At 35.0% G+C, this 14,581-nt stretch overlaps 1 protein-coding gene across 3 annotated transcripts in view; it reads right to left on the bottom strand.

The window, feature by feature from the left end:
* The window catches only part of LOC145260629 (dynein axonemal heavy chain 12-like), a 572,171-nt gene that overhangs the window by 386,485 nt on the left and 171,105 nt on the right, over positions 1–14,581 (bottom strand). For all 3 annotated transcript variants that reach the window (XM_080118949.1, XM_080118950.1, XM_080118948.1), the window contains exon 31: positions 9,418–9,600. In XM_080118949.1, the coding sequence (XP_079975075.1) occupies positions 9,418–9,600 (183 nt within the window). The remainder of the gene's footprint in view (positions 1–9,417; positions 9,601–14,581) is intronic.

Raw genomic sequence — 14,581 nt, 5'->3', positions numbered from 1 at the left:
CACTTCTTAAAATTACTATGATATTGTCCATTTGACCCTTATCATCGAGTGGTATCTGGGCCTTGATAAGTGGTGATGTCCTTGTAAAAACAAAAACAAACACAGAATGCTAACAAAAATTGCGAAAGTGAAGAACTATGAAGAGAGAAGTGAACAGTTCAAAGAAAATAGGTTGTTTAGAAATTCTATGAAGGACTTATTAGACGATCAAATGGCACAAATGAAGTACCACATTTGCGGTCTTAAAACGGAACATAATGAAAGTGCTTTGTGGCTGGAAGATATGGAAGAATGAAATAGACAGTAAATTAAAGCAAACCCAAGATGTGGCGAAAATGAAGAAGAAAGTTAAAAAAAAACAATGTAGGAAAATTCCAAATTGAAAGGCTCCCACACCAGATGACGTACAGGGATATTGGATAAAAAAAGTTACAAACTTGCATTAAAGGATTGTTATTTCAAATTGACGGATGTAATTTCTGAATCAAGCACGGATATACGAATAGAGCTCTGCCAGAAATATACATCAAAAGGCACTGCGGTTGATAACTATTGGTCCATCACCTGCCTTCCACTGATGTGGAAACTGCTGACAAGCATTTTGGCAGATGAGATTTACGAATATCCAGAACAGCAAGAGATCTTAGCAGCAGAACAAAAGGGATGCTGATGAGGTTGTAGAGGAACCAAGGATCAATTGCTTATTGATAGGACAATACTTCGAGATTGTCAGAGAAGATCCACAAATCTATGAATCTCATGCATAGATTACTGCAAAGCATATGATTTGGTTGCACATAGCTGAACTAAGGAATGCATGGAAATATTTGGAATAGCAGTGAATGTGTGGGATTTCTCGGAAAGAAGTATGAAATAATAGAAAGTCTCATTGACATCAAATGGAGATCTTAAAAAAGTTCATGTGAAGAGATGGATTTTGTAGCGAGACATCTTGTCACCATCGTTGTTTGTTTCGAGTATGGTACCCTTGTCGTTCATATAATCAAAGTTAAACGCATGTTATGAAGGGGGAATGAAGGAGTACCAGGTAAACCATTTATTATATTTGGGTGACTTTGTATGCAAAGACTGATTACAGCTAAGTATGCTTGTGAGGATTGTTCACATGTTAAGTGCTAATATAAGTATGGAATTCGGTTTGAAGAAGTGTCGTGCCCTGAAATTGAAAAGGGGAAAAATTGTTTAAAGGAATAAAACTTTTGTATGACAAAAATGATAAAAGAAGAAATGAGAAAAAGGATACACCTACTTTAGAATTGTGGAATTAGATAAAATAAAAGAAACTGAAATGAAGGAAATGATAGGAAAAATATAAGATAAGAATACAGGTGGTTCTTAGTTCAAGATAAAATGGAAAAACACAATATCAGTAGTAAGTCTATGGGCAATATTTTGATATGGGGGCGGATATTATTCAATCGAAAGAAAATGAACTGAAAGATGTGGACAGGAAGATAATGAAAAAATTGACAATGAATGAAACTCTGCATTCAAAGAGTGATGTCGATAGGTTATATGTGAAAAGAAAAAAGGGAGGACGAGGTGTAGAATATGTGAAAAGAAAAAAGGGGGGGATACGTGTAGAATATTTGAAAAGAAAAAAGGGGGATATCTGTAGAATATGTGAAGAGAAAAAAAAAGGGGGATAGGTGTAGAATATGTGAAAAGAAAAAAGGGGGGATAGGTGTGGAATATGTGAAAAGAAAAAAGGGGGGATAGGTGTAGAATGGTGTGTAAAGAATACTACTCACACAGATGCAGCGGGCAGCACAACACATAGTTTTGCTATATCTCACTCCCTATCACAAATGGTTACGTTTCCAACCCGTTTCCCTGATCAGCAAGAACAACAAGCATCACTTCTAGATCTGTTTCTGACTACAGTTCCCGAGGATTGTACAACAAATGCTGACACCCCACTCGGGAACGCTGACCATGCAGTGATAACGGTAGAAATCGCCCAAAATTCTAGACCCAAAACTGAAGAGCCAGTGCTCAAAACAACGAGATATTATATAAAGGCTGACTGGGAAGCCATCAGAGATCTTATCAGAGATGCCCCATGGGGAAATATTTTTTCTCTTCCTGCTGAACAGTGCGCAAATGAGACCACTGAATGGTTCAAAACAGCAATGGAAGCACATGTTCCCATGCGGAAATTTTATAGCAAGCTCCACTCTCCCCAATGGATTACTTCGACAACTGCCATTGCTCAAAGGCAGCATGCATACCGCAGATTTAACCGATATAAGTCCAGTTCAAACAAACAGAAGTATATAGAAGCTAAAAGTAACGTGAAGAAAGAAATAGCGACAGCTAAGAGAGAATTTATTGAAACCACTAAAAAACGCATCGACGCACAAAAATTAGGAAATCGTGACTTCTGGAAAATCTACAACAGTGTAGTAACTAATGGGCAATCAACAATTCCCCCACTAACCAACAATCACGAGGTTGTTTGCTCAGCAACCGGCAAGGCTAACATGCTTGCCAGCCGGTTTGCATCGAACTCCACACTGAACCCTTCCAACCACCTCCTGCCTGACTTTCCTTTGCGGACAGACGCCATGCTAGACGATCTAAAAATCACCCCTGCTCAGGTACGCGCTATCATAAAAAACCTTGACACTTCAAAAGCATGTGGACCTGATATCATCCCAGCTGTGTTATTAAAAAAGTGCTCAACCGAAGTAGCTCCAGTTCTCTCCAAACTCTACAACAAGTGCCTTAATGAATCATGCTTTCCGGGCTGTTCGAAAACTGCTTCTGTGGTACCAGTATTCAAGAATTCTGACGAAAGAACTGACCCATCAAATTATCGCCCGATTAGCCTCCTCCCACTTTTCGCCAAAATATTTGAGACCATAATTAACCATGCTCTAGTCCGGCACCTTACAGATGCTAAACTTCTGACTGACAAACAATATGGATTTAGACAAGCCCGTTCCACAGCTGACATCCTCACTGTAATCTCTGAACATATATACCATTCACTGGACAAAGCAGGGGAGGGCAGAGCGGTAGCTCTAGATATATCTAAGGCTTTTGACAGGGTATGGCACAAGGGTCTCCTCAGGAAAATTAAATCATACGGTATCACTGGTAGAATACTTAACATAATTAAATCCTTCTTAGATAAGAGAAAAATCCAGGTTGTCCTCGACGGTCGTACATCTAAATAGTGTGATATAAATGCAGGAGTGCCTCAGGGGTCTATCCTTGGACCTCTATTGTTCCTAATATTTATTAATGACCTCCCCGACAAAACTGCCTCTGAGATGGGTATATATGCTGATGACACTACACTCTATAACAGGCATGACAGGAAAACAAATGAACACATATCTAAAGAAATAGCAAAAACACTAGAGGATGACCTTCAATCTGTAGTGGAATGGGGATATAAATGAATGGTCACATTCAATGCTGCCAAGACTAAACTGGTTTCCTTCAATAATTACAAGAAACCTTCTCTGCCACCAATAGCAATGGCCAGTGACCCCCTGTCTGAGAGTACATCTTTCAAACTGCTTGGCCTAACGCTCACAGGAAACATGAGTTGGAACAATTATATTGAAAACATTGCCAGGGCCGCTGCGAAAAAGGTAGGCTCTCTCTACCGTGCTAGAAAACTACTGACACCTGAAAGTATAGTGTACCTCTATAAGGCCACCATTCGCCCATGTATGGAGTATTGTTGTCACATTTGGGCTGGTGCATCTGCTACTAGTCTCTCGCTCCTAGACGAGGTTAAAAAAAGAGTCGCCAATCTGATAGGCCCTGAACTGGCATTCAAGCTTCAGCCTCTGTCCCATCGACGAAACGTTGCATCGCTCTGCCTGTTTTATAAGTATTTTAATGGTGAATGCTCTGACGAATTGCAGACACTTGTGCCCTCACGACGTAGACCCCCTCGACAAACCCGACAGGCAGCTAAATCCCACCCCCACACAGTAGAGATCCCGAGATGTAAAAGATCTTTCTACTCCAGTAGTTTCTTCCCCAGAACCGCTAGACTCTGGAATTCCATTCCAGGTTCCTGCTTCCCTAACTGTACTGACATGCAGAAGTTCAAGTGCAACGTGAACTGACATCTTGCTGCCCAAATCCCAACATAGTGCCCCAGTAGTTGCTGCCCCTGATAGTAGCCCCCTACACCAAATGGCAATGTGCCTTGTTTGGAGTGAAAATGTAATAAAAAAAAAATAAATAAAAAAAAACAATAGTGTGAAAGTTTACGTCTCCAACTGTAAGGAAAAGCTTAGAAATGGGGTGTCAAAATTTGAACAATTCCAAAAGAGGGAACTAGTAAGAAGTAAAGAATTTAAGGCAACAAATGAAGAAAAAGCGAAAGACAAGTGGATTGAGAAGAACGTGCATTGCTTAATTCAGTAGAGATTTACAAGAGAAGGAAAAAACTGTGCGATGGTTGTCAAAATGTGATTTGAAGGTTGGGACAGAAGCTCTTACATGTGCTACGGAGGAAAAAGCACTCAAGACAAATTATGTGAAGTATCTCTAGGTGTATCAGAATTTTAATATACATTTTAAAATGGGGGGGGGGTGAATTTAAAAAAAAACTTTTGTCTAAAATATTATATTCGATTTATGCAAGAGCATAAAATTTCACATTGACTCTGAAAATATCGTAAAAATTGAACCAATAGAAAAATTTGGAAAGATTTTTAAAGTTTAAAAATTGAAAAAAAAATAAACTCGTAAAATTCAATTGATTTCATACGTGACAAAATATCTGCATGAACGCACGCCGGCACTTTGTAAACCTTTTTTTTTTTTTTAACGCAAAAATAATATTTCTATTATTTTTTAAACAACTTTAATAGTTTATTTTGGAAGTATATTCCATAAAGAAAATAAACAATCCACTTTAAAAAGGGAAATCACAAGTTTTTTTATATTTTATTCGCAATTTTGTGTAATGGTTGTTAAAAATTCCCCCCAAATTCTGATACACCGAAAGTATCACATTGATAAAACGGCTGAAAGTTCCCTATATCAAGTGTGTGGATAGAAAGGTGAGAATGTACAACACCTCGTCAATAGTTGTGAGAAGTTAGCTCAAAAGGAGTACAAGAGGCGTCATGACAATATTGCAAGAAATGTTCATTTGGATATATGCAAGAGAAGAGGGTTGGAATGCATGTTCCAGAAGTGTTGGTGGGGAGTGATAATGTGAAATTATTGTGGAATATGAATATTTAATGTGATAATGTGATTGAAGTAAGAAGACCAGATTTAATCTTGCTAGAAAGAAAGGAACCGAAGGAAATAATCATTGATGTAAGCAGTGCCAGTTGATGCGAATGTGGAGGAAAAAGAAAAGGAAAAGGTCGAAAAATACCAATATTTGAAAAGGGAGATAAAAAAAAAGCTTGTGGAAGTTAAAGAAGGTTGTACTTATTATGATGGGAGCCCTGGCGAGTGTGACAAAAGAATTTGACAAGTGGGTTGAGGAAATTGGGATCCATTGCAATGTTGGAAGTGTTTCAGAAGATCGCCTTGTTCGGAACCACCAGAATCTTGTGGAAAGTGCTGGAGGACTGAGAAAAAAAGATGCTGATAGTCTATGGTCATTTGTTATGATCCGCTTATCAGTATAAAATCGGCAATAACAACAGCCAGACACAAAATGTGACAACAAAAATAATAATAATGATAATAATATTAATATAATAATAATGATAATAGTAATAATATAATAATAATGATAATAATGATAATAATAATAATGATAATAATAATAATAATAATAATAATAATAATGGTAATAATAATAATATAATAATAATATAATAATAATAATAATAATGATAATAATAATAATAATAATAATAATAATAATAATGGTAATAATAATAATATAATAATATAATAATAATAATAATAATAATGATAATGATAATAATAATAATAATAATAATAATAATGGTAATAATAATAATAATAATATAATAATAATATAATAATAACGTACACTATAACAACAAAAATAATAATAATGATAATAATAATAATGATAATAATAATGATAATAATAATAATAATGATAATAATAATAATAATAATATAATAATAATAATAATAATAATAATAATAATAATAATGATAATAATAATAGTCATGGTAATAATAATAATAATAATAATAATAATAATAATATAATAATAATAATAATAATAATAATAATAATAATAATGATAATAATAATAATAATAATGATAATAATAATAATAATAATAATATAATAATAACGTACACTATAACAAAAACCTATCTTTATTTATTTGTATCACTTGTAAATCTCTATCACTACTGTTATATGAAAAGAACATTGTGCGTCTGCATCTGCTTGCTTGTGAGTTCGTTTTCTATAGACTCGAAAACGGCTGGGCCGAATTTTGTGAAATTTCACACAAATGTACTTTATGTGCTTGCCAGTGTTCTTAGATAGGTTTGGTGAGTTGGTGTTAGTTTTGTTGCTGCTGTTTTGCTTTTTAGAGCAACAAAGGATTGTACACAATTAATTGGCACTATTGAACATCATATTAGTATGAACATATAGAGATATACATAATATACATAAATACATAGTACATAAATGCAGCATAGTTATTAAAACAGTCATAAAAGCGGTATGGAAGGCCCCATGGAACTCCTCTTGTGTGAGTGTCTCAATGACCCTCGTCACAACCTTTCTCATCTCCTTAATTGTCTAATAACGACAGCCTCTGAGGTTTTCCTTGAGCTAAGGAAATAACCAAATGTCATAGGGAGCAAGGTGTTGGCTATAGTTAGGGCGAGGAACTGTCTTGATGCCCATCTTGGTCAAATAGTCTGTGATCTTCTTTGAGCACCCTTGGCACAAATTTTGCAAAAATCCTCCACATATTCAGTTCCTCACAAATAATTGTGTGTACAGTTCCCACACTGACATCAAACTGTGCACTTATTGTCTCTATATACATGACGGTCTTTATTCATGAAATTCTTTATTTGTGCTAATCAACTCTGGTGTTTTGACTTCTTTACTCCTCTCATCATCCCTCACAGACTCCTTGAATATCTTATGCCACTCAAAAACTGATGCTTGATTCATGCAATATGGTTCTAAAGCATTCCATACGTTTCTGTGGCATTTTTATTTTCAAGTTCAAAACAGAATTTTATTGCATATCGTTCTTTTAAAGGGGCTTCATGTCGAGACACCAGCTGTGACAATCAGACTTTAGTAGGGTGTATTCCAGTTTCTGCTGTAGTTGTTTATTTGAATGTGAAATCATAAAAATTGCTCAGTCCTTTCATAAGATGCATAGCAATAAGATATTGAATTTTCAAGAGTCCGCAACAGTTTTAAATGCCTGTACAAAAAAAGTCTGGAAATTTACTGAAGGCACTTTCGTAGCATTATTGTTAACAAAGAGCATATAAGAAAAATGATTGTCAGCAGGGGCATTTACAGACAGCATGGTTTTAAGCAGGAACGTATAAAGATTGTATGATTGTTAACGGGAGCATATAGGAAAAAAATGATTGTCAAGAAAATCATATAGAAGCTGCATGATTGTCAACAGTGGAATTCAAATATTTTATGGTTGTCAATAGAGGCAGATTAATATATTATAGTGTCATTGGTCATTGAATGTGATGATGATGATGATGATGATGATGATGATGATGATGATGATGATGATGATGATGATGGTGGTGATGATGATGATGATGATGATGATGATGATGATGATGATGATGATGATGATGATGGAAAGGAAGGGCATTGTAAAAAAAAAAGTTATGGCATTTATTTCATACACACAATTATTTGTGGATATGGTGAATTGGTAAAGAAGAAATCTGTTTTCTTCTATGATAATTGGGATGACACACAACGGCCATTAAAAATACGCTAGCTGAAAAAGTTGGCATCTTGGATTATAAAAAATGTCTCCAAAAATGTCAGAAATGGCGCCTTTTTGGCAATCTGACAAATCTCATTTTAATATCACCCTTGTTAAAAAAAAAGCAATTAACCTAATTCCTTGGGGTGGTCGAATTTGTTTTGAAGTCACCTGACATATAGGTCAGATGTTATGAGTTTCTTTGGATAGGAAAAACAAGATAGCAGATACAAATTCAAGTGGGCATTAATTGTTGTTCGGACTTTAGAGAGAAGTAGATTCGGTTATCCAAAAAGATAATTTATTTATTTATTTATATGAAATAGTATTTGGGAAAATCCTTGATTATGCAAACGAAGCAAGAAGAGGATGCACCCTACCACATGAGTGATGGTGAAAGATAGAGTCCTAATGGAGGGGGGGAGGCAATGGGACTCTCCTGTGAGAGTGGCAGTCAGAGATACAGATTTGAGGAAGAAGAAAAGGAAAAAAATTTTCAAAGCTTGGGAATTAAAAATAACTGCCTGAGATTGGTTTACTGACAATTGTGAAATAAAATTCTCTGAATCAGAAGGTGGATTCAAGCCCACCTGATTCTCAATATAATGAAAGACAAAAATAGCCTCAAGGATACACTCTGCCTAACCACGAGGAGATACACACCATTCAGAGAAAAAAAGATCTTGACTTAAGTCTTACTCGATTCCAAGCAACTGAATCCACACTATGAAGAGACAAGCCCCCAGACTTAGGGTTGATTGTGCCAACTTTACTAATAGAAGCCGCCAGTCTCCAAGCATTTGCATCTTGAGATAGAAACTTATGAATGATCAGAGTTTTGTAACTTTCAGCGAATAATTATCCTGTTTTTTTTTTGTTTTTTTTTTATATATACAAGCCCAGTCATTGACTTGTTATTCTTTTCTTCTTTTGGCTTGAAATGACCTCTACTTTCTAGTGATCCTGACTTAGACCAGGGCTGAACAGATTACACACTATCTAAAGCAAAGTACGAAAAGCAGCAACCTGTCCAATTGGGTCCTCTCATCAACCAGGACCATCATTGAAGAAACAACCCAGTCTCAGCAACCAAACGAGGCCCATAGCGGACAAATCTGGTGACATCACTCACTGGATATCGTTGGAAAGGAAGTGGTACAAAGCTAGCATGATCGTTAAAAGGAGAATATGATTTTTTTTAATGGAAATCGCTCTAGACAAGTCATGAAGTCACTTGATGTAAGGAGCTATAAAAAATACTACTTCAAAGTTAAAAACTTGCCAACGATAAGTGTTAGATGGAATAGATTCTGATCCAAAAAACAGCAATTCTTCCCTACTTGTCAGAAACATTGCTCCTGGAATATGAAGACTAAAGGGCAAAATAAGGGAAGCGGGAGTAACGCAGCTGCCAAAAATAAATCGAAGATCTGCTTTCTATTCTCCTTAAATATTGTCAAATGAAAAAGTTTAGACTTACTTTGCATTTTTTATGAATAAAATCGATGCATGGATCAAGCAGCCAATCAAAAGTCGCCCTGATAAATTCTTTCTCGGATTCCAAAACGGGTGACATTGAATTTATCCAAGAGGTGACAAAAGGTCCCCATCCAAGGCTGGAAGGTTCCATATAAATCATTCCACATCGACTCACCGTTGCCGGCTGGAAAAAAGAGGAAACCTATTCAAGAACTCGTTTTAATTGATAAACAATCTTCTCAATAGATAAGAATTTAGGGTGCTTCTTCGTTATAATACCGAAATTTGAAAATCGAAATATTGAATTTCAAGTAAAGCCAATGGAATCTGCTTAACTGCCATGTCGCAGTTATGAACATATCCCAAAATTACGAAAAACGATAAGGTAGAAAATTAATTACTAATGAAAAAAGTTTTCAAAGACAATTAGCAAAAATTAAATTTTTTTACATTAGCCAAATATTTTAAAAATATATTTACCTCCCTTTTGTTATGATTCGAACTCTCCAGTTTCTTTTATTTATTTTTTTAGTGTTTGTTCGTTTTTTTTGTTTTTTTTGCAAAATTTAATTTTTGCTATATGTGTTCAAAAACTGCTTTCATTAATAATCAACTTTCTACCTTATGGTTTTTCGTAATTTTTTGGATATGTTCATTACCGCAACATGACAATTAAATAGATTCCATTGATTTTACTTGAAACCCAATATTTCGATTTTCGAATTTCGTTATTTTAATAAAAAAAAAAAAAGGAACCGAATTTAGAACTATATAAAAAACAAAATCATATAAAATCATATAAAAAACAAAATTATATAAAAAACAAAATCATATAAAAAAAAATCATATATAAAATCATATAAAAAAACAAAATTATATAAAAAAACAAAATCATATAAAAAAAACAAAATTATATAAAAAAACAAAATCATATAAAAAAACAAAATCATATAAAAAAACAAAATCATATAAAAAAAACAAAATTATATAAAAAAACAAAATTATATAAAAAAACAAAATTATATAAAAAAACAAAATTATATAAAAAAACAAAATCATATAAAAAAACAAAATCATATAAAAAAACAAAATTATATAAAAAAACAAAATTATATAAAAAAACAAAATCATATAAAAAAACAAAATTATATAAAAAACAAAATCATATAAAAACAAAATCATAAAAAATCTAATAGGAACGATTCTGTTTGCAGATGAAGGTTATCATGACATGCACTAAATGTGACCCTTGTAAAAATTCACTTCAGGTAACTGTTATGGCGGAATTATCTGTGTTACCTACAAATGAACTGATCTATAGACAATAAATACCGGAAGACAAGGCCTTAATGGTGAGGGGGTATAAATCCACTTAACCAATCAAGGTTGTTCGTTGGCTAGAGGAACGACCCCACCTTTTTTGTATTGTCCTTGTCAATATATTTTTCTATTCTATTTCCGTGTTGTGTTTTCTTTGTAACACTTAAATCAAGGTTATAACAGTATCTTAATCGTCATTGACGTAGGATCCTAAACACACGTAAAACGACAGAAGATGCGCATGTCTACCGTCTGAATGTCTGTGCCAGACGACTTAAAACTTGGATATGCTAGACATCGTCATTAACTGCTCTAGTAAGCTGTTCCATGGAGCAGAAACACGGACAGAGAATTCTGCCTTTCTGCTAATTAGATGAAAGTACTTGTGGTATATCTTTAGTTGAGTCTCATGGTTGGTTGTTTTGTTTTACGGCTCATCAACCCTTTTCAGGTTCTTAAATGGCGAATCTGGTCATTTTGGTAAATGTTTATATTTTCAAATATTTATTCATGGTGTTTGGTTTGAATCTGGTCATTTTGGTAAATGTTTATATTTTCAAATATTTATTCATGGTGTTTGGTTTGAATCTGGTCATTTTGGTAAATGTTTATATTTTCAAATATTTAATCATGGTGTTTGGTTTGAATCTGGTCATTTTGGTAAATGTTTATATTTTCAAATATTTATTCATGGTGTTTGGTTTGAATCTGGTCATTTTGGTAAATGTTTATATTTTCAAATATTTATTCATGGTGTTTGGTTTGAATCTGGTCATTTTGGTAAATGTTTATATTTTCAAGTATTTATTCATGGTGTTTGGTTTGGTTTGGTTGTTTTGTTTTACGGCATATCCACCCTTTTCGAGTAATTTAATGCCGAATCCAGTGATTTTAGTAAATGTTTTTATGCTTCAAGTTCTTTATATTTGTAAATATTTATTCACGCTAACTTAAAAACCTATATGCAAACTGTTTTGGATAACGTTTAAAATGCTCATTTGTTCCATGACGGAGCCACCGACTCTCATTCACACTCCTCGGCTTAACATTCACAGGCAACATGAACTGGAACAAATGCTGCAAAGAAGGTGGGTTTTCTCTACTGTGCTAGAAGGTTACTCACACTTGAGAGTATCCTGTATCTTTATAAAGCCACGATTCGCTCATGCATGGAATATTGTTGCCACATCTGGAATGGTGCATCTACCATTAGTCTTTCCCTTTTAGACAAAAAAGTCCAAAAGAGAGTCTCCAACCTAATAGGTCACGAACTATAGACCAAGCTCCAACCCCTGTCCTATCACCACAATACAAAAAGTCACTGAAGGATTTTGAACTTAAATAGTTTTATATATTATTTAATTGGAGTTCATTATTGAGATGAGTATTATTTATTGATCCCCCGATTTCGGAGAGGGACCTATGTTTTCAGTGGCGTCCATGCTTCCGTGCGTCCGTTAGTCCGGATTACTGCCAGATAACTGTCCATTCGTTTTTCCTGAAATTTTGCAATAAATTGTATTTCATTAAATAGATATGCACAGTAAAAAAAAGTTTTTACAAAAATTCCCGTTGTGCCCCCAGGAGCTTAAAAATGCCCCAAGATGGTAAAAAATTACACATTTTGCCCCATAACTTTTGTTCCATCCATTACATTTTTTTAAACTTGTCCAAAATGTGGAGGCCATTGTTCTTAATATAAATCCAGTATGGGTGACCCTGGCAAAATTCTGGGAATTTTAGGGCTAAAAAAACATGCCTTTTTGGAGCTCTTTTTTCATATTACTCAACAGAAACTTGATATGCCTGACTATATAGTGTTTTTTCACGGTGGTCAACTCAAATATACATGTGTTAATGTTTTAAACTGCACCGTTATCCATTTACACTGGAATTTGGCATCTCCAGGCGCTCAAAAGAGGTAAAAGATGCCCCAAAATGGACAAAAATGATACTTTTTACCCCATAGCATTTGATCCATCCATTAGATTTTTCTGAAACTTGGCCAAAATGTGGAGGCCATTGTTCTTAATATAAATTCAGTATGGGTGATACTGGCAAAATTCTGGTTGACATCCCTCTAGGACTTTTAGGGCTAAAAAACATGCCTTTTTGGAGCTCTTTTTTCATATTACCCAATAACTTGATATGTATGTCTATATAGTAGTTTTCCATGGTGCTGAATTCAAATATACATATCTTAAGGTGTGAAACTGCATCGTTTGTCCATTTTCACTGGGATTTTGTGTTCCCAGGACCTCAATAGGGGTCACAAATGCCCCAAAATTGCAAAAAATGACACTTTTTATCCCATAACTTTTGCCCCATCCATTAGATTTTTCTGAAAGTTGGCAAAAATGTGAAGGCAATGTTGGCCCTTCACACTTCTCACATTCATCATCTCTTCACTTTTTTTTGTGGCGTCATCTCACATGCAGCACCAGAGGGGGACCATGCATGCGTGGCTTGTTAATTTTATTTATTGCGGACTATTAACCGCATCTTTTTAGTTTGTTGTTTCACAACGTTTCAGCCAACTATTCCTCTGGCCTTCGTCAGGTAGTAACCGCGACAGAATAGGAACTCTGAATCTCTTGACTGCATCCACTGCAATTACTGCCTTCCATAGTTGTTGTCGTCTCACCACGTTTTTGGCAAAGTAAGCCTCTGCCTGGCTTTGGATAGGTTGAAACCGCTATCTTCAGACAATTGTTACCTGGAACCATAGAAATTCAACATCTCTATCCACTGCGCCACGGGCCCCGTGATGAGACGACAACAACTATGGAAGGCAGTAATTGCAGTGGATGTAGTTGCGTAGAGGAATAGTTGGCTGAAACTAAAAAAGATGAGGATAAAAGTCTGCAATAAATAAAATTATTAAATAGTTTTGTTTGGAGATGAAAAAAAAGTTTTTAAAAAATGTCAGTACACTCGGAGAATCCCTTCCTTTCACTAGACGTTAGTTTAGTCAATGAAGCAGAAAGCAGGGAGGGAATTCCAAAGTATAGCAGTTTGAGCAAATAAACTATTAGAGTAAAAGAGCAGAATGTTTTCCAGCATCTGGAGAACTCAACAATGAAGGGGTGGAATTTTGCTGCTTGTCAGGTTAGTCGAGAGGATGTACGTTGAGGGGGCACAAGTGTTATGAGGTCATCAGAGCACATTCCACAAAAATACTTGTAAAAGAGGTGTAGAAATGAAATATTGTGATGATGAGACAGAGGTTGGCACTTGGTCGATAGTGTGGAACCTACTAAATTTTATACATTTTTATAACCCTGTCTAAGAGTGAAAGACTAGCGGTAGAGGTGGCAACTATGCTTCATGCATCGGTGAATGGTGGCTTTGTAAATGCATAGGATACAATCACTGGTTTGAGTAATGACTAGGGCTATGACAACAGCATATTCTTTTCATTGTTTTGACTTTCGAGTATATATCCGATACAGTTAGACACGATTAATCAACTGAGAACAACATCCCCTACATAAAAACATATGATACCGATGGATATATACCTGGGAATCTAAACAAGGAAAAGTATATGCTGTTGTCATAGCCCTAGTAATGACATTCAGAAATTTAAATGTAATGTGAAAAAACATCTCGCTGCTCAACTCCCCATATAACACGATCAGCTGAAGAGTGTTAGCAACCGTAGTACCGAGATATAGTGCCACACCCATATAGATATGGCCCCAAATAGTAGCCCCTTACATCCAAGTGACAATATGTTTTTTGGTGGGTAAATATGTATGCAAAAAGCAAAAGGGAAAAAAAAGTGTGCAGCATCTTGGAGTTTCTGCAAAGCTGGTGTGATGAAGAGGCCACGGAGTTGGATC

The sequence above is a fragment of the Euprymna scolopes genome, chromosome 36 (genome assembly GCF_053919585.1).
Source record: "Euprymna scolopes isolate OS-2025 chromosome 36, ASM5391958v1, whole genome shotgun sequence".
In the NCBI taxonomy this organism is placed as follows: Eukaryota; Metazoa; Mollusca; class Cephalopoda; order Sepiida; family Sepiolidae; genus Euprymna; species Euprymna scolopes.
Note: the sequence above shows the minus strand (reverse complement) of the source record. Positions and strands in the feature narration are given on the sequence as shown.